The 27,786-nt window shown below is 44.8% G+C and overlaps 1 protein-coding gene across 2 annotated transcripts in view; it reads right to left on the reverse strand.

The window, feature by feature from the left end:
• The window catches only part of DNAH9 (dynein axonemal heavy chain 9), a 286,190-nt gene that overhangs the window by 160,291 nt on the left and 98,113 nt on the right, over positions 1–27,786 (reverse strand). The window contains exons 27-32 of one of the 2 annotated variants that reach the window (XM_081580689.1): positions 17,227–17,383; positions 14,458–14,562; positions 9,482–9,639; positions 7,072–7,210; positions 5,714–6,001; positions 2,016–2,226 (exon numbers count right to left, since the gene is read on the reverse strand). In XM_081580689.1, the coding sequence (XP_081436815.1) occupies positions 2,016–2,226; positions 5,714–6,001; positions 7,072–7,210; positions 9,482–9,639; positions 14,458–14,562; positions 17,227–17,383 (1,058 nt within the window). Of the gene's footprint in view, positions 1–2,015; positions 2,227–5,713; positions 6,002–7,071; positions 7,211–9,481; positions 9,640–14,457; positions 14,563–17,226; positions 17,384–27,786 lie in introns of those variants that run through there. The other variant, XM_081580690.1, reaches the window with a different exon arrangement.

A 27,786-nucleotide genomic window follows, 5' to 3' on the forward strand; every position in this document is an offset into this window, starting at 1 on the left:
TGCATCTCCTGCATTAGCAGGTGGGTTCTTTACTGCTGTGCCACCTGGGAAGCCCAGCTAAGCCCCCAAATAAACTTCAGATGAGTAAAAAATGCTAATGTGAAAAGAATCTGCAAGACCAAATTTATGATACTATGCCTCTAAAATTAGAAAGAGTCATAAACTAAATAGGAATCCCAGATGCTAAAAAGACTAGACAGACATAATTTCCTTTTATAAAGTACATGGTAAACATGTCATGAAGTATCTGTAGACAAATGGAAGACAGATAAAAACCATTAGTGGTGCATATAACAGATACAAGTTTAATGTCTTTGGCATATTAAAAAAAATACACATTGATAAGAATATAATAAGGAGGAATAAAATTACAAAAGAGCCAATTACTAAGACCACTAAGAAGAAAAAGATGCTAAGCCTCATTAATAGTGAAATAAAAATTAGAGAGGCTACTCATTAAGTCCCATTTTTCAAGGCCTCTGATGGAAGACCCTAAATTAGAGGAATCCAGGCATATCACTTTGCTGACACAGGTCTGTATAGTCAAAGTTATGATCTTTCCAGTAGTCATGTATGGATGTGAGAGTTGGACCATAAAGAAGGCTGAGTGCTGAAGATTTGATGCTTTCGAATTGTGGTGCTGGAGAAGACTCTTGAGAGTCCCTTGGACATCAGGGAGATAAAACCAGTCAATCCTAAAAGAAATCAACCCTGAATATTCATTGGAAGGACTGATGCTGAAGCCAAAGCTACAATACTTTGGTCACCTGATGCAAAGAGGTGACTCACTGGAAAAGACCCTGATGCTGGGAAAGATTGAAGGCAGGTGGAGGAGGGGGCGGCAGAGGATGAGACAGTTGGATGGCATCATTGACTCAATGGACATGAGTTTGAGCAAACTCTGGGAGATAGTGAAGGACAGGAAGCCTGGCGTGCTATATAGTCTATGGGGTTGCAAAGAGTTGGACACAACTGAGCAACTGAACAACAACAGGCAGTATACCCTGATGTAGTCACGGGGATGTTAGGAGGGACCTGAGATGACCTCATTCCAGAAGCCACAATGCTTTTGGAAGGAAATCTGATCAGCTTGTGGAGAGCTTTCTCCATTTTCTTTTTTGCTCTCTCCCAGTGACAGGATACCCTTTCAACACCTATCACAATTTTTAATTCTCAGAAGGTGATGCTGAGGTCAGCACCAAGTGAGCATAGGTTTGGGACAATCTGAATCACTGTAGAAGGGACCAGCTCCTTGGCTCCAGGGACTCTTGCAGACACTAAAATCCATGGATGTTCAAGATCTCATATAAAACGGAGCAGTATTTGCATTATCCTACACACTTGCACACAAGCACGTGGGCTTAGTCGCTAAGTCATGTCCCACTCTTTACGACCCCGTGGACCACAGCCGGCCAGACTCCTCTGCCCATGGGACTCTCCAGGCAAGAATACTGGAGTGGGCTGCCATTTCTTTTTCTAGATGATCTTACCGACACAGGGATTGAACCCATGTCTCCTGCATTGCAGGCGGATTCTTTACCATGGAGCCACCTGGGAAGCCCCATCCTATACACATCCTCCCATGGTCCCAGGATGCTCCTGAGATGAGTCCTCTGTAGCAGCCTCCCCATCACTCCTGGGGTGGTACTGACAGGGAGGTACCCTCTGTGGGATGCTAGACTGCCTGCTCCTTTGGAAATGAGAGGTGGGTTTCCCTACCTGACCCATGTCAGACCCTCTACCAGGCAATGTGGGAACCCCATGACTTGCAGTCCAGAATCACAGAACTGTAGCTGAGAAGGCCTGCCCTGTTTATCCTCTCTATGAGCTGAAGAATCCCCAAGGAGAGAAAGTATTCAAAAGGATGAGGCTCCTCTCCATGCCAAAATCAGTTTCTTTGATTCTTTTCACCTCCTCCGAGCCCAAACTGATCAGTTTGGCTTTCCCTCCTCTGCACCCTCCCCACTACCTTCGCATCAGCCCAAGTAGCTAAGACAGAAGCATCCTGCCCTTACCATCCTTCCATTCTCGGGTGGCTGGATTGATGATGCCAAAGAGCTCATCGTTGGTGACCGCCTTGGGGTTGAGGTCAGTCCAGACAGGGCGGCGTTTCATGATCTGGTAGGTCTTGTGCAAGGACCTCAGCACCTGCGACTTGCCAGTTCCCGCACTGCCCACCACGAACACGGAGTGCCGCACCGCCAGGAGCTCCTCCAGCTGGACAACCTGGGAGACATGGAATCCGTCCAGAGGGACCACGTGTCACTCAGCCCACATCCCCACTGGTCCCCTGTGAGCCAGGCTGATGCCTGAAGTGAGACCTGAGGTCAACACAGGAAGGGTTACTCCCCCTAGGATATAATGGGGTCCTAAATGTTGGGGCAACATGATTCATTTATTCACTTATTCATCATGAGAGTAATTATTAGTAACCACTAAGCGCTAGAGAGTGTGTCTGGTGAGAGAGATTCAGAGATGACTCTCCAGCCCTCCCTGATCTCATAGTCTGATGGAGAAGCAAGTCATATTGACAAACTGCTACAATGTAAGGAGATAATTGAGATGTGGGTTCAATCCCTGTGTCAGGAAGATCCCCTGGAGGAGAAAATGGCAACCCACTCCAATATTCTTCCCTGGAGAATCCCATGGACGGAAGAGCCTGGCAGGCCACAGTCTATGGGGTCGCAAAGAGTCTGACATAACTTAGCACATGCACACGTGCATGAAGGGCATAATTGCTATGGCTGATGTATTTACTAAATGCTGTGGAAAGAGACTGTTGTTGCTGTTCAGTAGCCAAGTAGTGTCCGACTTTTTGCAACCCCATGAACTGCAGCACTCCAGGCTTCCCTGTCCCTCACCATCTGGAGCTTGCCCAAATTCATGTCCTTTGCATTGGTGATGCCATCAAACCAGCTCATCTTCTGCCTCCCTCTTCTCCTCCTGCCTTCAGTCTTTCCCAGCATCATTATCTTTTCCAACGAGTTGGCTCTTCACATCAGGTGGCCTAAGTATTGGAGCTTCAGCTTCTGTATGTCTTTCCAATGAATATTCAGGGTTGATTTCCTTTAGGATTGACTGGTTGATCTCCTTGCTGTCCAAGGGACTGTCAAGAGTCTTCTCTAACACCACAATTTGAAAGCATCAAACTATCCCTGGAAGAGGGAATGGCAACCTACTGCAGTATTCTTGCCATGAGAACCCCATGAACATGAACATTATAGCAACAGATAGGAAGAAACAATAGATTCTATATACATAAAGGGAATATGAAAGGCTTCACAGAGCATGGGGCATTTGAACTGGGGCTTCAGGGATGAGTAGGAGTTTGCCAAGAAGATGAATGGGAAGGATATTCCAGGCAGAGGAAACAGCACAAAGGCTTGTGGTGTGACAGAGCATGATGTGGTTGACCAGATAGTTTGATGAGGCTGGCATCAAGGAGCTCCTTGGGGGACAGTGGTCGCATGGAAGGCATCATCACTGTTGTTGTAGTTTGTCTTCAGGTTCACCTTTCTACACTCTTGTATGCTTATTGGAATGAAAATGTGATCACGTCACTGTCATCAGGTTGTCCCTTCTGTGGTTCTCCTAAGTCTTGGTGATGAAATCCCAAATCCTTACACTGGTTTATAAGGCCCTGTTGCAATCTGGCCCAAATCAGCTTCTAATTTTGTCTCTCATCCCTCAACACACACACATATCAGATAGATGACTGCTTGAAGCTCTTCAATGATTCTCTTTCCCATTTATATGCCTTATCTACTTTTGAGGTCCTTTTTCTTATAGACCATGGAACTGCTGCCTTGATTTGGGTTAACTGCTTTCTAGGTCTGCTGAGCAGAGAAGGCAATGGTGCCCCACTCCCATACTCTTGCCTGGAAAATCCCATGGATGGAGGAGCCTGGTAGGCTGCAGTCCATGAGGTCTCGAAGAGTCGGACATGACTGAGCAACTTCACTTTTCACTTTTCACTTTCATGGAGAGAAGGCAATGGCACCCCACTCCAGTGTTCTTGCCTGGAGAATCCCAGGGACAGGAGAGCCTGGTGGGCTGCCATCTATGGGGTCACACAGAGTCAGACATGAGTGAAGTGACTTAGCAGCTGCAGCAGCAGGTCTGCTGAGAGCGATAATTCAAAGACCTCCCTTATTTGATTCTTGAATTTTTGAATCCCATGACATTTGTTTTTCATCCATGTTTTGTTGTAGTATGTTCTCAAATAGCTTAATCGAATAAGATGGCTATGTACTATTAATAAAATCTGTAACTCCTTGAAAATATCTGATAATCTGGTACATAATGGAGTTTTGAGAGCGTTTCCCCTCAGAACTTTGAAGGAATGGTTTCCTTGTCCTGTACTATCTGATATTGTTGGTGAGAGGTTCTGACATCATCCTGAATTTCATTCCTTCGTGGGTCACCTGTACACCTTCTCAATCCATCACCCAGCCACGAAACTTTCATTGTTTCCTCTTGACCCTTGACTTCTGAAATCCCATTCTGATGTGTCTTAACATTCCCCCCTCCTGGCTGTTTTCACTTCTCTTCCTCATTCCCTGCCCTCCTTCACTACCTGCTCTGAGCCCAGAGCTGCTCTAAGGTTCTGCTTGGCAGACTGGCTGCCTCCTGGCTCCTAGTCCCCTGAAGCCCTTTCTATGCCTGCACCCACCTCTGCTCTGCTTGGTCTGTCAGTCTTCTTCCATCCTCTCTCCATCTTTCCAGAAATTTACTGTTATATCTCCTTCCCAGTTTTCACACTTCCATGGGATTATTCGTTTTCTTTCCAAGTTAATATTATCACTTTTAAAAGACTGCAGGATGCCTTCTCAAACCAGAGCTTTTTGATGAAATAACACATTGCCGAGTTTTTAGGGCTTTGGGTACAATACTCTGTACATTTTGAGTGAAAGTGGTAGTGACTCAGTCATGTCCAACTCTTTGCAACCCTGGAGCCCATGGACTGTAGCCCTGCAGGCCCTCTGTCCATGGGATTCTCCAAGCAAGAATACTGGACTGGGTAGCCATTCCCTTCTCCAGGGGTTCTTCCCGATCCAGGGATCAAACCCGGGTCTCCTGCACTGCAGGCAGATTCTTTACCGTCTGAGCCACCAGGGAAGCCTTCTTTGCCTTAAGTGTTATTTTTGCTGAACAGTTTTGCAGAAAGTAACGTTTCTGAGATGTATCAATGTCATTATGGTGCATGAAGTAATTCACGGGAAAGGAACACGATATAACAGAGCCTGTGTCTCATTCCTCTGTGAGAATGTGAACCCCCGATGGTAGGGGCTCTGTCCTCTTGGATTCCTATGACACATTCCACACTGTGGGTGTCCCTCTAAAGAGCTGTTGCTGTTGTTTAGGTGCTCAGTCATGTCTGACTCTTTGAGATCCCATGGACTCTAGTCCGCCAGACTCCTCTGTCCATGGGATTTCCCAGGCAAAATATTGGAGAGAGTTTCTATTTCCTCTTAGAGGGGATCTTCCTAACCCAGGGATCAAACCCGCATCTCTTGCATTGCAGGCAGATTCTTTACCCCTGAGCCACCAGGGAAGCCCCTATAAAGAGCTACTGAAGTGAACTGAGTTTTTGCAAAGTCGATGAATATCTGTACATTGAGAGCAGTCCTTTGGATTAAGGACGAAGTGTAACCTATTGTCAAAGAAAAGAATTAGGAGACAAATCTCGGGAGGGAGGAAAAACCCCATGTACCTTGAGCACAAAGTTGTCCTCAGCCTGGAGTTTCAGCTCCATCACTGCCTTCCTAACCAGGGCTTCGAAGTCGAGATCTCTCCTCCGAGGGACATCCAGGGCAGGAAACAGGTCCCCGATCAGGCCCAGGAACACCGGCATGTCATCGGTCACGATCTTGGGGACGTTGAAATCTCGCAGCGAGCGCATCAGGACTTGGTCCTCAGGCCGGTCAGGGTCTCCTCGCTTCAGGGATCCGGCCACCACCAGCACAGACTTGATGGCCCTCAGGCCCCAGTCATAGTGATCCTGGGGGAAGGGGCTAGTGAGACCAGAGATGCTGGAATGCGGGACCCATAGGCTCAGGCTTGTGTCAGCAGAATTAGATATCACATCACTACTAGGTCACTTGTGAGGTCAAGGTGGGGGCAAAAGAAAAGATCTACGACATAGCAGATGAAGATTCTGGGTTCCTAGCTCCTGGTCTGGCCTGGAAAGTAGCCACATTTAAGGACCAGAAGCAAAGAGCACTGTGGTGCCACTTGATGTCTGACTCTCTCCCCAGTTTTCTTCCCAGATCTCATGTTCCTTCAGGCAGAGACCGCTCCCTCCAAGGGCTTTCACTGGCCATTGCAGTGTTTCTTATGGCACACTGGTAGTCTACGAGGTGTTACTAAGTATTGTATTAAAAAATGGAGCTCTATGGCCAAACAGGTTTATTTTTTAAATGCTGGGCTAAGCTAAATTTTTTAGTTAATAATAAACATGTCTCTTTATTACCTTAGCTAAGATAATAAATATGTATCTTTATTATAGAAGTTTCCTTGTTAGAGTTTATTTATAGAAGTATCTTTATTATAGAAGTCTGCAGAGCTTTGAATATGCTTATGGGCACAGTGACTATCTATTATGTAACTGAAAAACTGAAAGTCACTCAGTCGTGTCCGACCCTTTGCAACCCCATGGACTATACATTCCATGGAATTCTCCAGGCCAGAATACCAGAGTGGGTAGCCTTTCCCTTCTCCAGGGGATCCTTCCCAACCCAGGGATCAAACCCAGGTCTCCCGTATTGCGGGCAGATTCTTTACCAGCTGAGCTACAAGGAAAGCCCAAGAATACTGAAGTGGGTAGCCTATTCCTTCTCCAGCGGATCTTCCCGACCCAGGAATTGAACCGGGGTCTCCTGTATTGCAAGCGGATTCTTTACCAACTAAGCTATGAGGGAAGCCCATAGAGGGAAGTCTGGTAAGTGGCTCAGACAATAAAGAATCTATTACGAGAAGGTGCTATGTCTCCCTAATACCCCAGCTTCAGAACCCATCCAGAGCTGGGACAATCACACTTGATGGTCACCTGGTGTAACCAGGGAGGGTTACCTGTTTAGAGAGAAGCTCTTTGCACAGCTGGTAAAGGGTGATGAACTTCCTGGCTAGTAACCGTGCCTCGATGAATCCTTCGGCCACCAGCATGATTTCACAAATCAACTCAAAGTCCGGGACAACCATCGCACAAGGCCTGTGAGAGGGAGACAGAGGGCTGACTGGGTCCCCAGCCACGCCTGGACGGGAGCTTGTGAGACAAGAGACGCTGGCTGAGATCATAGATGAAGGCATGTGTGAGGGTGGAAACTGAGACCTTGGCAATGATTTCATCAAAGATTTTCAATGTTAAAATGAATTAATAAGGGTAAAGGGAGTGGACTCATCTGCTCAAGGTGATGGATGATGATGTGAGCAGATGGGGACAGAGTTGGAGCTACGACTCAAGTCTTGTAACCGAAGTCTAGTGTGCCTTACACAAGGCACAGATTAGTGAAGCCTGAGCAATTAGCAGATTACAGGTTAGTAATTAGCCCCAAATTATCACAGATTTGGGGCTACTGTTGAGGAACTGAGTCTCTCTAATCTCTCTAGTCCTCATCCTGAAACTTGTCTCCTCCAATTCTAGACCCTCAGAGCTTATTCTACACTTATTTGCATACAAATGCCAACACCTGATGCCAAGAGCTGAAGTCAGTACCTGTTAACCCCACCTTGCCACAAAATGAGAAATAGGAGAATACCAAAGGGAATTTTTATCTGTATGTAAGGATTTGCTGTGATTTTTCCTGCTAGTTCTAGTAACATTTTATTTTACAGTTACTTAGTTTTTTAAAGAATTTCTTTCCCTTGTATTTCTTCTCTTTTTTTTTAAAAGTCTGTATTGAACTTGTTACAACGTTGCTTCTGTTTTATGCTTTGGTTTTTTGGCCATGAGGGATATGGGATCTTAGCTCCCGACCAGGGATTGAATCCCCAGCTACTGCATTAGAAGGTGAAGTCTCAACCACTGGACTGCTAGAGAAGTCCCTGTGCCGTGCTGTGCTTAGTCGCTTCAGTTGTGTCCGACTCTCCAACACTATGGACTGTGGCCAGTCAGGCTCCTCTGTCCATGAGATTCTCTAGGCAAGAACACTGGAGTGGGTTGTCGTTCCCTCTTCCAGGGGATCTTCCTGACTCAGGGATCGAACCCATGTTTCTTACATCTCTTGCATTGGTAGGTGGGTTCTTTACCATTAATGCCACCTGGGAAGTCCCTACAATTACTTAATTTTAAAATTATTAGGTATGTAATAGGAGCCTAGAGTTGTTACGTGTCTTTAATTGCATTTCTCTATAAGGAAAGCTATGACAAACCTAGATGGCGTATTAAAAAGGAGAGGCTTGACTTTGCTGACAAGGGTCTGTATGGTCAAAGCTCTGGTTTTTTGGTAGTCACGTATGTATGTGCGAGTTGGGCCATAAAGAAGAGTGATCGGTGAAGAACTGACACTTTCGAACTGTGGTGCAGGAGAAGACTCTTGAGAGTCCCTTGGACTTCAAGGAGATCCAACCAGTCATTCCTAAAGGAAATCAGTCCTGAATATTCATTGGAAGGACTGATGCTGAAGCTGAAACTCCAATACTTTGGCCACCTGATGAGAAGAACTGACTCATTAGAAAAGACCCTGATGCTGGGAAAGACTGAAGGCAAAAGGAGAAGAGGGCAGCAGAGGATGAGATGGTTGGATGGCATCACCGACTCGGTGTACATGGATTTGGGCAAATTCCAGGAGACAGTGGACGACAGAGAAGCTTGGCATGCTGCAGTCCACAGCGTCGCCAAGAGTTGGACACGACTGAGCAACTGAACAACAACCATGCAACACTACTACAAGTATCACTCGGCACTACTGTTTGTGGAAAGCAACTTGGCAATGTGTGTCGAGAGCCTTAAAAATGTTTCCCCCTGTTAACTCAGTGATTCCATTTCCGGGAACCTAGCCAAAGAAAATAATCATGCATACAAAAAAACCACTTATGTATATTATACCATGATGTATAAATTTATTTTAAATATCAGAAACAGTCTTACTGTTTAACTACAGGGAACTTGCTAACTACATTGTGGACCATGCACTTGATAGAATAAAACACAGTCATGAAATGAGATCTCTTAAGAATATCTAACAGAAGAAGAAACTATGGTAGGATTATGATAGACCATGAAAATAAAGAACAATGCAAAACTGTGTGCAGACCACAAACATACACTACAAATGCATAAATTCTATGCCTGTAAAGAACAGAACACAATTCGGCAAAGAAATCATTTTACTGGTGATGGAATTAAATGTGTTTTACATAATCTACTTTTTAATATATGCTCTACATTTTTTCTAACGTATATGTCATATGTTTTCAGTGCAAAGAATAAAGAAGCTTCTCTCTGGGGTCCTTGTATGCCCGGGGCAGAGTGGACGCTCACCTGAACAGAGCCTTGAGGTTTTCGGGTAGCTCTGTACGACCAGCGTAGCCTGGGTTCATGGTGATGAAGATGCCCACAGACGGGTTCAAGCTAATCTCCTCTCCAAGGAAGTTGAACCGCTGTTTCTTGTCTCGAATTGCATCTTGAATGCTTTTTACCTGGTGAACAAGTCATGGGAAAACGCCCCCTCTGTGTTCCAGGGGTCGGATGGTGGCTAAGGCTGGGACCCCAGGGTCACACTGAAGGGCGGGGCCTGAGGACTGAGCTCTGGACCCTTTACTAGTGGGCACTGGGTGCGTGTCCAAAGGAAATCTGTCCGCCTCAGCCCCATGCCCCCTTATCACATGGTGCCCAAGAGGTTGGAGATGGGCAGCTCTGAGCACTGGTTCCCTCCCCCGATACTGACTGCTGTCCTGAGCATAGTTCTGGATTAAGTTGTGGGATCCCCACCAGGATCCTTTGAGGGGGGCTCTTTACTACCATCATCCCCTTTCTCTGTAAAGAACTGGATACACCAAGAGGGGAGTAGTTTGCTGAGCCCTCCACAGCTGTTCAGTGCTGGCGTCTGCATCAGAATCCAGGCCTGTGGATTCTGGAGCCTGGGCTCTCAGCTACTACAAGATGGAAAGAAGGAACACCAGGACCTACTGCCTGGGCTTGCTCTAAGGAGTAAGTGAAATAAAGTCCACAAGGAGTTTAGCACACACACAATGCTCAAAAACAGCAGCTAACGTGGAAACTGTTAACCTTTCCTCCATCACTGCAGTGTGGTTCCTTACCTGGTCTTAACTCTCTCAGCTCCTCCCCCATCTACATTTCTAGAACAGACCTGGAAAGCACAGGTGAGTCCAGCAGGGATGGGGTGGCCACAGTGGCAAAGGGAGGCTGGGCCAGATGCCCAGGGGCTAGTCATGCCTTTCTAAAGAGATTAGAGTTTTTCTTAAATGTGGTCTGGAGCCGGAGGGGATTTAAGCTGAAGCTTACCTGGTCAGATGTAGATTCTAGATCATTCTTAGAGCAATGAAGGAGAGACAGAAATGAAATTCACCTATTTATTTCCACACCTGCTGCTTTGGGAAAGTGCATGCAAAAATGATCAGCAGCAGAATGGGGGAAGACAAAAGGGGCTCCCTTGTTCAGCCAGGCCCTGGGACATCTGCAGAACTGGGAGGTTGGGGCCAGTGAAAGGTTTTGAATGAACCTCAGATCTTCCCTGGTGGCTCAGATGGTAAAGCGTCTGCCTACAACGTGGGAGACCCGGGTTCAATCCCTGGGTCGGGAAGATCTCCTGGAGAAGGAAATGGCAACCTACTCCAGTATTCTTGCCTGGAAAACCCCATGGACGGAGGAGCCAGGTAGGCTACAGTCCATGGGGTCGCAAAGAGTCGGACACGACTGAGCGACTTCACTTTCACTTTCACTTTCATGTGAATCAGCTGTGCTCAGGTGTTTAGAACAGTCAAGGGTTCTGTGGAAATTGGGCTGCAGGGATGTGTGTCTGAATATGTGTGAGAGAGAGAGACAGAGAGCAAAATAGCTGGAGTGTATATAAGAGAGAAGGAGAGGGGAAGAGTTGGACTATAAATAACAGAGAGACAGAGAGCTGGGCCATATACCAGAGGGAGAAGGAGAGGGAGAGAAACAGAGCTGGATCATAAACAAAGGAAAGAGAGAGAGAGAGAAAGAGGCTCAGAGTGAAATAACTGGAGTGTGTATAAGACAGGAGAGAGGAACAGCTGGATCATAAACGAGAGACACAGAGACAGAGGAGAGATGGAGAGAATCAGAACTGGAACACTTATGAGAGAGAGACAGACAGACAGCTGGACCAGAGAGACAGACACACAGACAGATGGAGACAGAGGCAGGAAGAGGGACTGGAGGCAGTGGACCGTCCCCCATGGGTGAGGCTATCAGTGTCCAGAAGGGCGGTTTCTGCCAGAACGCCCAGTGGTTCCACAACTGGGATTCAGCTTCTTTCCCAAGTGAAGCTCTAATGACAGAATTGCTGACCTCGCAGCAATCAGCTTGAGACTGAAACTTCTTCTCCGTGCACAGAATGTCCAGGCTTCCTAGCCGAGGTGGCCTCCAGGGCCCAGCATGCTGGCCCAACAGCCCGGACTCTGCTGGTTCCCATGGCGCTCACAGCACCACTCTGCCCTGGGGCCCCTCACCGCCGTCATCACGCAACGAGGAATGTGGGGTGAAACGATCACAACAATGTGAACCAGCTATACCCCAACACAAAATTAAAAAATCAAAATCAAAACCCCTGCCTGGCTCACTCCATGCTTCTCTCTGCAGGGGCAGATTGAAGTCTGCTTTCTTTGGGAAGTGCAACCCACTCATCACATTTTACATTTTTAAAAATGTTTCTGTGTTTTTACTTTAGACCTTAGGCTCCTCTATAAACGGTGTTACATGGGAGCTCCCCTGGCTCTGAGACACTAGCACTTATTTGCTCAGCACATGAGTTTTTGAAACACTGCTGTGCTGGGTTCTAGAGCCCCTGCTAGCTGCTCTGCTGTGTCTAACTGCTTCCAGCCACAGCCCAACACACAGTCAGGGCTTGAATCTGTGGAAGGGAGGAAGTATCAGGGACACCTGACCAGGGAGCATGGAGGGGGCCCGGGCTGGAGGCGCAGGGTAGTGGCTGGCCCTTAGAACCCAAAGCCTAGGGAGCTGATTGCAACAGTAGTGGCAAAATTCCAGAAAAAAGGAAAGTAGCATCTTATATGTTTAAAAAATAACAGAGTAATTGTCCTTGGAATTGCTTTACCTTTCCCAGTTGGATACATAATTCTGCTTAAACAGTCTGACAGAGAAATGAAAATTTCCACCTACAAGGACACTGAGGCATGCTCGCTTTTGTAGAAGTTACTGGGAAGAGGGGCATGGACATGTGAGGAGCGGAGAGGAGGAGAGGCAGGGAGGAGAGGGGAGGGCGGGGGAACAGTCACAGCTGCTGCAGCTTTTGCACCAACGTGCCAACCTGGATTGTGGCGTGAACACAGTGCAATTTTCTCCTCTGGGGTCTATGATTTTAAACAGTAGTAGCTCAGATTTTGCCCAGGTGGTTGTTAGACCACTTTCTTGAGAATGTGTCTGCAGATATATTCCTGGAGAATGTGAAAGCATCAGGGAATTCCAGGTTGAATTGATTTCATTTAACTCCAGAAGCAAAAGGCAACTGACCTGACCTAGGAGACCTCATTACTGCCCTTGTGTTGGGCAGTTTTAAAATTAGGCAAATTCAGTGTCTGTTTGTTATACAATGGGGACAGTGGCTTCTGGGCACTGCCTCATCAGTTAGGATGCTGAATTTGCTAAGACAGCCTGAACCTGGGCCAGCTGAGAAGGAGTGAAGGGGTGTAGAGGAGACCAGAGAGACTAGGGAGTAGACCCTTCTTCCCTGTCCTGTGTGTTCCAACCTTCTACTTTTCTCCAACCCATTTCCTTCAGGGTTCAAGTCATAATGATAGTAATCCTCATCATCACCACTCCACCATCACCACCACCACCATGGTCATCATCACCCTTATCGTCATCACCATCGCCTCGACCACCACCACCATCATTATCACCATTATCATCATCATCACCATCACCATGACTACCACCATCATCATCCATCATCACCCTTTTCATCATCGCCATTAGCACCACCATCACCATCATCACTACTACTATCACCATCATCACCATCACCACCACTATCACCATCATCACCACCATCACCATCACCGCGACCACCACCACCATCATCCATCATCAGATCCCTTATCATCATCGCCATCACCATCACCATCATCACTACTACTATCACCATCATCACCATCGCCACCACTATCACCATCATCACCACCATCACCATCACCGCGACCACCACCACCATCATCCATCATCACCCTTATCATCATCGCCATCAGCACCACCATCACCATCATCACTACTACTATCACCATCACCACCACTATCACCATCATCACCACCATCACCATCACCGCGACCACCACCACCATCATCCATCATCACCCTTATCATCATCGCCATCAGCACCACCATCACCATCATCACTACTACTATCACCATCACCACCACTATCACCATCATCACCACCATCGCCATCACTGCGATCACCACCACCATCATCCATCATCACCACCATCACCATCACTGCAACCACCATCATCATCACCATCATAACAGAGACTGACATTTATTGTGTGCCTACTATGTGTAGGGCTTTAAGTTAACTCGTTCAATAATTATTACAATCAGATCAAGTAGGTACTATTATTAACCCCCTTTACAGATGTGGAATTTGAGATATGGACTTGCCCAAGGACACATGGCCAGTAAGTGGCAGGACCAGAAGCAAACATTGGCAGCATAGTTTCAGAGCCAACACACATAGCCACTTCCCCCCGCCTTGTCTGGCTAACTCTACAAGAACCTGCTTCTTTCACAATCCCAGCTATATGTGGAACTTGGTCATATAATCTCTGGAGTCCAGGATGAACTCTTGCTGACTTGGGTCTGTCTGTCTCTCACTGCTTCCCTTTTGTCCCCTGGCTCCTTGCAGGGACACATGGAGACAGCCTGTTGGTAACCTCTAGTACTAGGTGCCGCATTGGGACACCACGGGTGTGAGTATTCATGACAGACAGTTCTGTGCCTTTTCTCAGGAGCTGGGCTCTGCCATCTTGTTGATCCTTTCCTCATCCCCAAGAAACAGGGGCATGGATGTTCTTTATTCCCATTTTACAGAGGAGGAAATGGAGAATCAAGGCCAGTAAATGGATTCCCCTTGGAAGGGTCCTGTGGATACCCTGTTCTGCACCCATGCCTAATGTAAGCAAATAGAGGAAATGCAACAGGGGAAAGGGTGAGGAGAGGGTGAAATCAAGAGGATGCAGAAGTCTTCAGTGCTTGGCAGGAAGACCACATACTCCCATCAAATTTGCCCCCCGTACCTGCACTGCCACCACTGACAAGACCTCCACAGAGATTCGATTAAACTCATCAAAACAGCCCCAGGCACCAGTCTGAGCAAGGCCCTTGTAGATGTTGCCGCAAGACTGCAAAGAGATGTACAGAGATTAAATTACCATCTATGCTAGGCTTACCATTACACATCTGAGTATTGATAATTTTCTATCCCCTTTATTATAGAACTCCTGGTTCCCTAAAGACCACTGGTTAGAAACTGGTCAATCCTAAAGGAAATCAATCATGAATATTCATTGGAAGGACTGATGTTGAAGCTGAAGCTCCAATACTTTGGCCATCTGATGGAAAGAGCCAACTCATTGGAAAAGACTCTGATGCTGGGAAAGATTGAAAGCAGGAGGAGAAGGGGACAACAGAGGATGAGATGGTTGGATGGCATTGTCAACTCAATGGACATAAGTTTGAACAAACTCCAGGAGATGGTGAAGGACAGGGAAGCCTGGTGTGCTGCAGTCCATGGGGTTGCAAAGAGTCAGACATGACTTAGCAACTGAACAACAACAACTATTGCATATATCTAATCTATATATCTCTCTGCATGCATGCTAAGTTGCTTCAGTTATGTCCAACTCTTTGTGACCCCATGGACTGTAGATTGCCAGGCTTCTATGTCCATGGGATTCTCCAGGCAAGGATACTGGAGTGTGTTGCCATGACCTCCTCCAGGGATCTTCCCCACCCAGGGATGGAACCCACGTCTCTTACATCTCTGCATTGGCAGGCAGGTTCTTTACCACTAGTGCCAACTGGGAAGAACCAATTTCTCTATCACTTATTTATTTATCTATCAATGAATCATCTATCTCTCCATCTCCATTTATCCATCTGCCCATCCCTCCATTCCTCTGTTTGAATAGCTGAACAAGAAAGGGAAGAGGAGGTTTGACACTGCTTAGTGAGGCTGTTTGGTTACAAAGGATGTCTGGTGTCCAGGAAGTGGTCACCTTACCTTTGCTGTGTCCCACTATAGCTATACTTACTGTTCTTGCTCTGATCTGTGTCTGGACTAGACACACATGGCTGAAGCTTCACACGGTTCAAACAAATTGAGGGCAGACTCGTCCTCTCATCCTGTACTCTTAGAGGAATTGGTGGGGTCAGGGTTCAGTAATCAAGTTTTGAAAGGATTGAGTAAAATGACCGTAGTGACCTCTGGCCATGGAGCCAACTCATCTTTTTCTGTTTCCCATGTTAGGTGTGACTTTAAGAAATCTGCCTTTTCTTTTTCAGTCAATATCCAAGGTCTTCCACATCTAAATGAGTGTGTCCTTCAGAATATTCCTCTTGGGAGAGTATTCTTATCTTTACATTGCTTAACTCTAGAAGAATCTAGAAAGTTTATTCTTAAAGCTTAGCTTGTTTCTTGAAAAGGGGAAAAATATTTCTTCTTCCAGCCTGGCTTAAAGAGAAACATTATCTTTACGTGTTCATCAACAAAAGCAACCATATTAAAATTTAGTGCGTAGACTATGGGAGCACAGCTATTTTGGGCCTGAATCCTCATTTTGTCTGCTTTCTATGAGAAAACATGGTGCTACAGGATCCTGCAACTCTGTGCAGCAAAATTTTATATACAAGAGAAATGATTAAAGTTGCAGCAGATCAATCTCATTTAAAGAGTTCTGTTTGGGGTACCTGCAAGTGCTATCTTGCAGCCTCTAAAATTATTTTTAAAGTAAATTTATTTTGCAATCAATATGTCACATCATTTATACTTATAAATACTTGATCTATTTAATGCAATTATTTTCTTTTTCCACCCTAAATTTATTTACATGCCATCCTATTTTCAAAAGGGACTTAAGGCAGTCTACAAAAATACATACAATAAAAAAATAAAAATGAGACAGTGACTTAATCAATTATTATGCTTTTATAACAAAGAATCTGTACAAGGTCTAGCTGCAAGCAGAATGCTGCTAAGAGGTGACTTAATGGATGTCTTGTTTCCCTTGCCTTTCTTTATGACACAGCGCCTGGAATATATTTGATATTAAAAAAATGTACAAATGATGAGTGCCTGAATGAAGAACATTAGCCTTGCACTTGTCTTTTATGTATCTCTTGCTAAGAACAGAGGTTACTGTGACTTCCCTGGTGGTCCAGTGGTTAAGATTCCGTTTTCCAATGCAGGGGATGGGAGTTCCATCTCTAGTCAGGGAACTAAGATCCCACATGCTGCGTGCAACAACAGCAAGAAAAGCCCACATGCTGCAACTAAGACCCAGTGAAGCCAAAAATTCAAAAAAAAAAAAAAAAAAAAGAATAGAGGTTACTTTAGTCTGTCTTCAGAAGCCAAATCTGCCCTTGTAGAGTATTGTGCCCTTGTGGAAATTCTAGAAGAATGCCCACTTTTACAGAAGAGCACATCTATGGCTTTTATGTGAAGACTTTCATATCAGCCATTTATGAGCCTTTCTGTGGTTCTGGGTCAAGTAGTGAATTTAGGCCTTTGGCGATATGTTCAGCTTCTTCATTTTACAGATAATGGAAGGAAGGTCCCAGAGGGGAAGTCACCCATCTGTGGCCGCAGAGCTCATTAGTGGAAGTGGATTCCACGGTGGTGAGGTTTAATAGGAAGTCAATCAGCTCCCAGGGCCCAGGGTCCCCAAGTCTCCTATGAAGAAGCAGAGACCTCCTGGTCTGGGTCTCTGAGCTTGGCCAGGGCAGCGTGGATAAAGCTGATCAATGATTTGGGCCACTGCCCAGCCCCCGCAAGGCTGGGCCTGTACCTTGTAATCCATCTGCTCGGAGCAGTTAAACACGTAGACCATGACGCCCAGCGCTCGGCCCAAGTCCTTGGTGGTCTCTGTCTTGCCTGTGCCTGCAGGTCCTGCTGGAGCCCCGCTCATGGTCAGGTGCAGAGACTGGGTGAGGGTGATGTAACACCTGCCAAACACAGGAAGGCGGAGGAGGTTGAGTCCTAGTGAGGCAGGGCTGAGGTTCAAGGCCACAAGAGGCTTGACACAGCTTCTGTAAAGGGAACCCCAGATCCCACCAGTCTGTTCCCCTCTGTGTTGTGGGAGGAGGTTTCTAAAAGGCACCTTCCTGACCATCTTGATCTTGCCCTTGCTTATTTCTCTAGCTCACTTCTCACTGTTCTCCCCACTGCCCCAGCCCAAGTACTTTTAAGTTCATTTGTGAACAGGTATTCTCACTTGCTCAGCACTATGGTCTGAATGTTAGTGTCTCTGCTAAATCCATATGTTGAAATCTAAATTCCCCAAAGATTGTGGTATTAGGAGGCAAGGTTTGGGGGAGATGATTAGGTTATGAAGGTGGAGTCCTCATGAATGGACTTCGTGCCTTATTAAAGGGATCCCGAACAATCCTTTGTCCCTTCTACCATGTGCATACAAGTCGCTGTGTCCCTGTCCTTTAAGACAAATGGCTTCTGCTTTAGTCTCTCAGGTCTCCCCCTGAGCCTCAAAGAGCTGACTCAAGAGTTAATGACAAGGGACTTCCCTGGTGGTCCAGTGGCTAAGACTCCGTGCTCCCAAAGCAGGGCACCTGAGTTCCATCCATGGTCAGGGAACTAGATCCCACATGCTGCAACTAAGAGTTCAAATGCCAAAACTAAAAGATCCTGCAAAGACTTAGGCAGGAATGATCAAAGCAGCAATATTTATAACAATAAGAAACTGGAAACAACTCAAGTGTCCATCCACCATAAATGCACAAACAAAATGCAATATATCTATGCAAGAGAATGCTATTTAACAAAGTAGTGGAATTAAGTACTGATACATACAACATGGATGAACCTTAAAAACATTAAAATGAAGGAAATCAGATGCAAAAGATCCCACACTATTCCATTTATGAAATGTCTGGAAGACAGAGATAGCATATCATGGGCTGCCTAGGAAGGGTGATGAGAGTGAGGTCTGACTGCAAACAGGGTGACAGCAATATTCTAAAGCTAAATTGTGATCATGGCTGCACAAGTCTAAGAATTTACTAGAAATCATTGATTTGTACACTTGTAATGGGTGAACTTTAAGACATGTAAATTGTATTTCAACAAAGCTTTTAAAACTGTGGTATTGGCTTTTTTAATACCTAGAAAATCAATACAGAAGCTCTCAACCTGCAGCCTAGATGGGGAGGGGCCGTCTGAGGAAGGGGGTGTCTCGGAAATGAACTCTTTGGTTCGGACTCTGATGCTAGAGTTGACCAGAATCTCTGACTTAACACTTTTCTCACCAGATGGTGACTGCACCACCACTGCCACCAAAATTGTTTTGAAAAGACTTGGAGTTCCTGAATTCTCCTTTAATTCAGTGTGAAATTCCCATAGCTACTTCAGCCTTTGACAAAGAAACCCAGGAAGGCAGTTTGCCCAGGTGGAGAGAATATGCAGAATTGTTATTCCACCTAGAGTTTTCCTGTGTAATGGGGTGAGAGGGGATGGGCTGGCTGACTTTATCCCCTGGGGAGCTGGGCTCATGCAGCTGCATCACTGTTTCCTGTGGACTAAGCTCACATTGTTGTTCTGTTGTTTAGTCACCAAGGCATGTCCAACTCTTTGAGAACTCATGGACTGTAGCCCTCCAGGCTCCTCTGTCCATGGGATTCCTCAGGCAAGAATACAGGAGTGGGTTGTCATTTCTTTCTCCAGAGGATCTTCCCGACCCAGGGGTCGAGCTCATGTCTTCAGCAATGCAGATTTTTTTACCACTGAGTCACGGGGGAAGCCCTACAGCTGCTGATCTGTGAGGTGGGCCAGAAGGTGAGGTGAGTCAGAAAGTGAAAGTGTTCATTTCTGAGTCATGTCCGACCCTTTGTGACCCCATGCACTGTGGCCCTCCAGGCTCCTCTGTCCATGGGATTCTCTAGGCAAGAATACTGGAGTGGGTTGCCATGCTCTCCCCTCCAGGGGATCTTCCTGACCCAGGGGTCCAACCCAAGTCTCCTGCATTGCAGGCAGATTCTTTACTGACTGAGCCACCAGGGAAGGCAAGTCAGGGTTAAGGTGAAAAGCTAGGTCCCACCTCACTTTCCTCAGTCACTGTGATCACTTGGCAATGCTTCTCTCCAACACTGATAGCTACATCTTCAGAGTACTATATGCAGCCTTAACCAAACCTGTGCTCTTAGGCTGAGCTCTGCCTCCACACTGGTCCCAAGGCCTTCCATCTCTGCCAGTCTCAGGCTTCTCTCAGACCTTTGAGGGCCTGCTGTAGCACTGAGCACCCCAGGATGAAAGGCTACTGCCTGGACAGGGGAATCCTTGCCCCCAGCCAACACTCCCACCCTTTTGCTGTCCCACAGCTGCCTCTTCTGTTCAGCTGGGAGGCAACTCAGATCTCATCTCGCTGCAGCAGCAAAGCTCTCAAGGAATCTGAGAGCCCAGAAGAACAAGGTTTCACAAAAACAGAATTCTCATAGGAAACTCAAGAATCTCCCAAAGGAAATACTCAGATCTGGGTTTCAATCTCTTTTTGAGCATCTACTGAGCTTCTGAGTATCTCTAGAAGAAGCATTTGGGGGGAAATGCCAAAACACATACATACATATGTGTGTGTATGTATGTGTGTGTATATATATATATATATATAGGCAATTTCTCATATATATTATTATATATATAATTGCCCATAATAACAGGAACTCTGGAGCTGGAAGGAATTTCTGAGATCAGCTAATCCAATCCCCTTAAATCACAGATGGATAGACTGAGATTTGTGGGTTTCCTAGATGGCTCAGTGGTAAAGAATCCACCTACCAATGCAGGAAACACAGGAGACATGAGTTTGATCCCTGGGTCGGGAAGATTCCTCCAGAGGAGGAAATGACAACCCACTCCAGTATTCTTGTCTGGAGAATCCCATGGACAGAGGAGCCTGGTGGGCTGCAGTCTGTGGGGTCACAAAGAGTCAGACATGACTAAGCAGGCACGCACAATGCAAAGAGACTGAGGTTAAGGGAGGGAAGGTGGGCTGTCTAAGGAGTTCTAGCAATCAAGGCAGGGACAGTGGGCCTTTAGCTTGGGCCATGAGGAAAACATAAAGAAAGGAAAGAATATTCCTCTCCTCTGTGTGTGTTGGGGAGTGGGGCCGCTGGCATTATGGTTGGTCCACTGAGCCAGCAGGATGTCCTATTCTTCGGGACACATACTCCTCCTCCAAGATTCTGTCTGCGGCCTTGTTAGACTGTCCATCTCTTTAAATGTCTAAGTCGGCTGCTTCAATCTGCTCCTCTTTCCTACTGAGAGGGCAGATCATGCTGTTGCGGTTTGAGGCAAGGACTCAGGAGTCAGACACACTAACTTCAAAGCTTGCCTCTACTACAAAGCCTTTGTGAAACCTGCCCAGGTTAATAAACTTTGGTGCCTTTGAAAAAATGTGCCATTAGGGGTCTATCACACAGGATTTTCTTTGTACAAAGGAATTTAGATAGATCTGCTGCCTCAAAAACAACTGCAGAGACTTCCCTGGTGGTCCAGTAGATTAAGACTTTGCCTTTCAAAGCAAGAGGGAGTGAGTTTGCTCCCTGGTCAGGGAGTTGAGATCCTACATGTTTCGTGGCCAAAACACCAAAACATAAAAAAACCAGAAGTGATATTGTAAGAAATTCAATAAAGACTTTAAAAATGGTCCACATTTGATAAAAAAAAAATCTTAAAAAACAAACAAACAAAACAACCACAATTATGAAAATGGCAAGGAATCACTGACTAACCCCAACATGAATATGCATTAATTTAGTTTGATTGCTTATCTGGAAGACAGATTTTTAATGTTAGAAGAGATCTCAGAGGCTTGGCGCTTTAAACATGCCACGCTGTCTCCCATTAAACCCTTCAAATACTGTCATGCAGCCTTGTCTTCCAGTAAGACATGGTTTATTATTTTAGAACCTGGCCCCTTCCACCGTGGGTCGGTTCTAATTGTTTGAAAGGTCTTCCTAGTACTGAGCTCAAGCTTTACTTTCTTCCGGCAAGTTTTTATCTGACCGCTTTGTTTTTATCTGACCCACCAGGCTTTTGTGAGGACAAGATGAGACAAGAGATAAGACAGTGCCTTGGAAAGCAGAAAGCAGATCCACTTTCAAGATATTATCTCTTAAGATAATAAATACAGGAAATGTAGCTTTCCCTTTTCTTTTTTTTTTTTTTGATACAGTCATTCAAATGGCAGATTAAAGAAAATACCAAAGGTGCTATATCTTGATTTCAGCTATGAATAAATTTGAGGCAAATCTAGCCGTGTGGTTTGGCTAATCTTAGAGTTGGTGAAATCACAGTTGATTTTATTCATTTCCTATTGCTACACACACACACAAAGAGGCTTTAAAAAAAAACACCTATTTATAATCTCATTTCTATACATAGGAATCCAGGTGGCTTCTCTACTGATGGTCTCACAGGGTCAAAAATCAAGGAACCAGTTGACTGGACTCTTATCTGGACCCTTTTGGGGAAGAACCTGCTTCCAGTCTCATTTGAATTCTTGGCTGAATTAAGCTTTACCAGTTGTAGGACTGAGGTCCTCGGTGGAATGTTTTAAAGAATTTTTACTGCAAGGCAGTAGACGGGCAGAATAGGAGATAAATTTACAAAGACCAACTTTTTCCTATACACAATTGAATTTTGATGAGGTTCTGTTTGTCAGGTTTTTCTTTTATGGACTATACTTTTGGTGTTGTAACTAAGACATCTTTGTTTAATTTCATTCATCAAAATTAACAACATTTGCACTTCAAAAGATGCCATGAAGAAAATGAAAAGATAAGCAACAGGCTGGGATAAAATACTTGCAAACACATATGCAATATATCCAGAATATACAAAGAAGTCCGAGAACTCAGTAAGAGTACAAACAGCTCAATCAAACAATAGACAAAAGATATGAACAGAAATTATGCCAAGGAATATATACAAATGGCCAATGAGCACGTGAAAATATGCTCAATATCATTATTACAGAAATACAAATTAAAACTCAAATGAGATCCTATTTCACATCCACTAGAATGGTCACAATAAAAAAGACATAATAATAAATGTTGTCAAGGATGTGGAGAAATGGGAAGCCTTACACATTGCTGGTAGGGATATAAGACGATCAAGTTACTTCAGAAAATAATTTATCAAAAAGTTAAACATAAAACTGCCATACCACCCAACAACTCCTCTCCTAGGTATTAACCCAAGAGAAATTAAAACACATGTCCACACAAAGACTTGCAAGCAAATGTTCACAGAAACATTGCTTGTAATGGTCCCAAACTAAAAATTACCTAAGATAACTGGATAGGCAAAATATGTCATTATCTATAAAATGGATTATTGTTCAGAGATAATAAGTAACAAATTACTGACATATTTTATAAGGAAAAACCCCCAAACATCACATAAAATGAAACAAGCCAGACACAAGAGACCACATGCTGTAAGATTCCATTTATAAGAAATGTACAAAATAGGCAAATTTATAGAGACAGAAATAGATTAGTGACTGTGCAGGACTGTGGGTGGGAATGAGGATTAACTATAAACGGCCATGAGGGATCTTATTGAGAAGCATAAAAATGTTGCAAATTGATCTATGGTGATGTTTACACTACTTGATAAAGTTACTAACAACCACTGAATTATACACTTGGATGGGTAAAATTTTTGACATAAAATTAAGCTCAATAAAGTTGTTTTAAATATATATATTTCATTATATATATGTATGTATATATATATATAATGAAAAAAAAATCTTATATAGAAATAAAAAATTTCAAACTCCCTAGAGGTAACAATAAGAAACACTCAAATCTACATGAAGATATTTATAAACTTTTCTAAGAAACACAGCTGAAGGTGTTGCAGGAAGGGGGACCCCTTCCAGGGCCCGAAACTGGGCTCTTGTCTAATACTCAGAAATGAATTGTCTGAAGAGACACACGTGTTGACAAAGCAAGAGATTTTATTGGGGAAGGGTGCCCGGGTGGAGAGCAGTAGGGTAAGGGAACCCAGGAGAACTGCTCTGCCACAACTCACAATTTTGGGTTTTATGTGATGGGATTAGTTTCCGGGGTGTCTTTAGCCAGTCATTCTGACTCAGAGTCCTTCCTGGTGGTGTAGCCTTGTTCAGCCAAGATGGATGCCAGTGAGGAGGATTCTGGGAGGTGGTCGGACATGTGGTGTCTCTTTTTGACTTTTTCCGAACTCTTCCGGTTGGTGGTAGCTTATTAGTTCTGTGTTCCTTACCAGGACTTCCCGTCATAAAACAACTCTCACAAATGGTTACTATGGTGCTAGGCCAGGGTGGGTGGTTTCAGTCAGGGTGCTTTCCCTAACAAAGGTATGAACAAAGAGAAATAGATCACATATTATAAAGATGTGAGGCCATTTTTTTAAATTAATTTGAAGGTTTTAAGCCTCACCAATTAAAACCCTAATCATTTATATTTTGGGACTTGACAAAATGATTAAAGCTCATTTGAAAGAAGAAAGGAAGAGCTTAAAAAAAGAGGAAAATGCAAATAGATGACACCTTGCTATAAAAATATTACAACTCACAATAAAGCTGCCGTCCTTAAAGAGTACAGCATATAGATGGATTAACATACTGATGAGACAGAGTAAGAATAGATAGGCTGAGGCAATTTGATAGACTCAAAACTTTGAATAGAGTGATGGTTATAAGCATCTTTTCCCACTCAGTAGGCTGTCTTTTCATTTTGCTGATGGTTTCCTTCACGGTGCAAAAGTTTTTAAAAGAATGAAATTTTGCCATTTGCAACAGCATGGATGGCACTGGAGGGTATAATTCTAAAGTGAAGTTAAGTCAAACAGAGAAAGACAAATACTGTACGTTTTCACTTATATGTAGAATCCAAAAAAATAAAGTGAATGAATATAACAAAACAGACAGATACACACAACAAACTAGTAGATACCAGTGGGAAGAGGGTTGAAGAGAGGAATAATATAGTGGAAGGGGATTAAGAGGTACGAACTGGTATGTACAAAATAAATAAGATACAAGGATGTGATGTACAGCAAAGGGAATAGAACCAATACTGTATACCAACTTTTTTAAAATGTATTTATTTATTTGGGCTTCCCTGGTGGCTCAGATGGTAAAGAATCTGCCTGCAATGTGGGACTAAGCACAGTACAGTTATTTATTTACTTTAAGGGAGTTTAATTGCTTTACAATGTTGTGTTAGTTTCTGCTGTACAACAAAATGAATCAGCTATATGTATATATATCCCCTCCCTCTTAAGCCTCCCTCCCACCCCACCTCCAACATTTTACAATAACTTTAAATGGAGTATCATCTATAAAAACACTGAATCACTATGCTGTATACCCAAAACTAATATTACATTGTAAATCAACTACGTTTCAATAAAAACTTGAAAACAGAGGGTATCATTTTGCTATGGTGTGTGTGCTCAGTCATGTCTGACTCTTTGCAACTCCATGGACTGTAGTCCACCAGGTTCTTCTGTCCATGGAATTTTCCAGGCAAGAATACTGGAGTGGGTTGCTGTTTCCTTCTCCAGGGGATCTTCCCGACCCAGGGATCGAAACTGTGTCTCCTGCCTCTCCTTCACTGGCAGATGGATTCTTTACCACTAGTGCCATCTGGGAAGACCATGACTTTGGTAATTGTGGCCTATTCAGAAAATCACCCTCAGACTCTTGCATCAATTATATCTCGCCCACTTGCCTTAGTGCCTAAGAAATTAAGAGGTTCTGCAAATGGATAAGGAGAAGGCAATGGCACCCCACTCCAGTACTCTTGCCTGGAGAATCCTAGGGACGGCGGAGCCTGGTGAGCTGCCGTCTATGGGGTCGCACAGAGTCGGACACGACTGAAGCGACTTAGCAGCAGCAGCAAATGGATAAGCAGTTGACTAAGACAATCCTTCCGGTAGGGGGTTGTGTGTGAAGGTGAGGTAAGGGGAGTGAAGTAGGAAGAGATCCTCCAAAGATGAAGAGACAACCTATGAGAACAGCTTTTGTTCAGCATGATAAAGGATCTCCATTTAGTCCTTCAACTTAGCATTGTGTTCAAGTCCCGGGACAGCGGCCTGAGCTATTGTACCTACTTATACATTCTGGTCCCATCCAGGCAGTGGGACGTTTCGAAGAAACAGGCATAATCAGTCGGACATACAGTAATGTGGTTGTGCCTTTAATGAATATGCAGAGGCTGTGTGGATCAATTGTCCATTTGATTAATTCCTCTGGCAGGAGAGAATTAAATGTACTTAAGCGATACACCAGCAAAAGCTCAATGCTCTTTAAAATGCGATTTTCTGGGTGGAGGCCAATTTTTTTTTTCTGGCCAAGACATTTCTTGAGATAATAATGGAAGTCAATGAGAAAATGGAATTTGCCGTATAAGTATGTACTCCACACTAGAAGGGCATCTCACGTGCAGAACAAGGTCAAGCTCTGTACAGTATTCACCGTTCTTTGCAGCAAATCTTCCTTTTAAGTTCCTATTTGCATTCTTCCATAGGAGAGGTAATAATGCCCATTTTGGAAATAATTCATTGTCCAAACTTTACCCCGTCTCTCTATGAGGCATTCAGCATTAGAGTACTAGAGATCTCTAACTCCAAAAGAGGCAATCATATCCTTCAACTCGTGGGCAGGTGTGAAGACCCAGGGAAAAGGAAAGTCATGTACCTTTTATTACTTGGAATAATGTCTGATGTGCCAGGGGAGAGGAAGGAAATACTCTGAATGGTATGGGAAGCTGAATGTGTCAACCCAGGTCTCAGAAATCATTTCACTGCTTTTACACAAGGAATATTTCTCAAATGCCTGTTATTTGCTGGACATGATGTTGGGTCCTGGGGTACCATGGAGCAGTGAGCCAATCAAAGTCAACGTTTTTGTGGAACATATAGTCCAGAGCGAGAGACAGACATTAATCAAGTTGCTCAAACATATAATAGCTTCACTTCTCTGCTCTGAGTTATATAAATTCCCAAACTATTAGCTCATAGTCCAAGGCAGGCAGAAAAGCTCACTGTCAGAGAGAACACCCTCCGGATGCCCTTCCTGTTTAGAACAGGTGTCTCGCTGAGAATCACCACAAAGGCAAAGACATGTGAGGGGTCCCCTGTGAATGAAACTCCAGGTGGGAAAGCTTTTCCCTGAACCCACAGCAAATGAGCCCCTCCAACTGATCATGATCCAGTGAAGCCCTAGTAAAACCCCTGAGACACCTGAACTCTCAGAGTTGCTGCTGTCTCTACTGTTCAGGTGATGGACAGGGAGGCCTGGCGTGCTGCAGTTCACGGGGTCGCAAAGAGTCGGACACGACTGAGCAACTGAACTGAACTACTGTTCAGGTACAGAGAAATCTGCCCCTCCCTCTGAACTGATGCTGTGTGCCTTTTGTCCTCAGCTGGGGCAGGGAGCAGGGTGGGTGCCCAGCTGGGAGCAGGAGAGAGCATAGTGCCCGCTTCTTCTCTGGGAGCCAAGGCACAGACGGAGTCTCACGTGGACCCTTCCTTTGAGTCAACCCCCTCTTCCCAATTCTGTCATTCTTATGACCTGGGTTTTCAACAATCAACTATCGTTCACTCACTGAGAGATAGTAATTCAACATCTACTAGGTATTAGTATTAGTGAAAATAGCAACAGATGAGACAGACAAAGATCTCTGAGAGGAAAAAGTTTACGTTCCAAAGGGGACTGTTGCCAATAAGCCAGAAGGCAAGTTCATTTCAGAATGTGGGAGATGTTGAAAAGTGAAAGTGAAAGTCGCTCAGCAGTGTCTGACTCTTTGTGACCCCATGCACTATGCGGTCCATGGAATTCTCCAGGTCAGAATACTGGAGTGGGTAGTCTATCCCTTCTCCAGTGGATCTTCCCGACCCAGGAATCAAACCGGGTCTCCTGCATGGCAGGTGGATTCTTTACCAGCTGAGCTACTAGGGAAGCCCTTAGGGAGAGGATAAATGGGGGGATCCTTAATGTTATTTGTGTGTGTATGGGTATGTGTGTGTGTGTCTGTGTTTGAGAGGTGGGAGAGGTTGTCTTTTAGAAAGAGTGGTCATGGAAGGCCTCCTCAGAGCGAAGAGTAGAACAAGAAAGGATGAGAGGGTGACAGTGGAGCAGAAAGCGTGGGGAAGAGCAGTCCAGACAGAAGGGACCGCACGTATTCCAGGCTGTACCCTGAAATGAACTTAAAAGGATCGAGGAACACGGAGGAGGCCAGTGTGGCTGGACTGCAGGCTGTGAGGCATCAGGGTGGTTGGCAGGAATTACTGTGTTCTGCAAGGAATTCATATTTTAGTCTAAATGTAGTGCGGAGCAGCC

This window comes from Giraffa tippelskirchi, chromosome 3 (genome assembly GCF_054371585.1).
Source record: "Giraffa tippelskirchi isolate mGirTip1 chromosome 3, T2T-mGirTip1v1.2.pri, whole genome shotgun sequence".
Classification (NCBI taxonomy): Eukaryota; Metazoa; Chordata; class Mammalia; order Artiodactyla; family Giraffidae; genus Giraffa; species Giraffa tippelskirchi.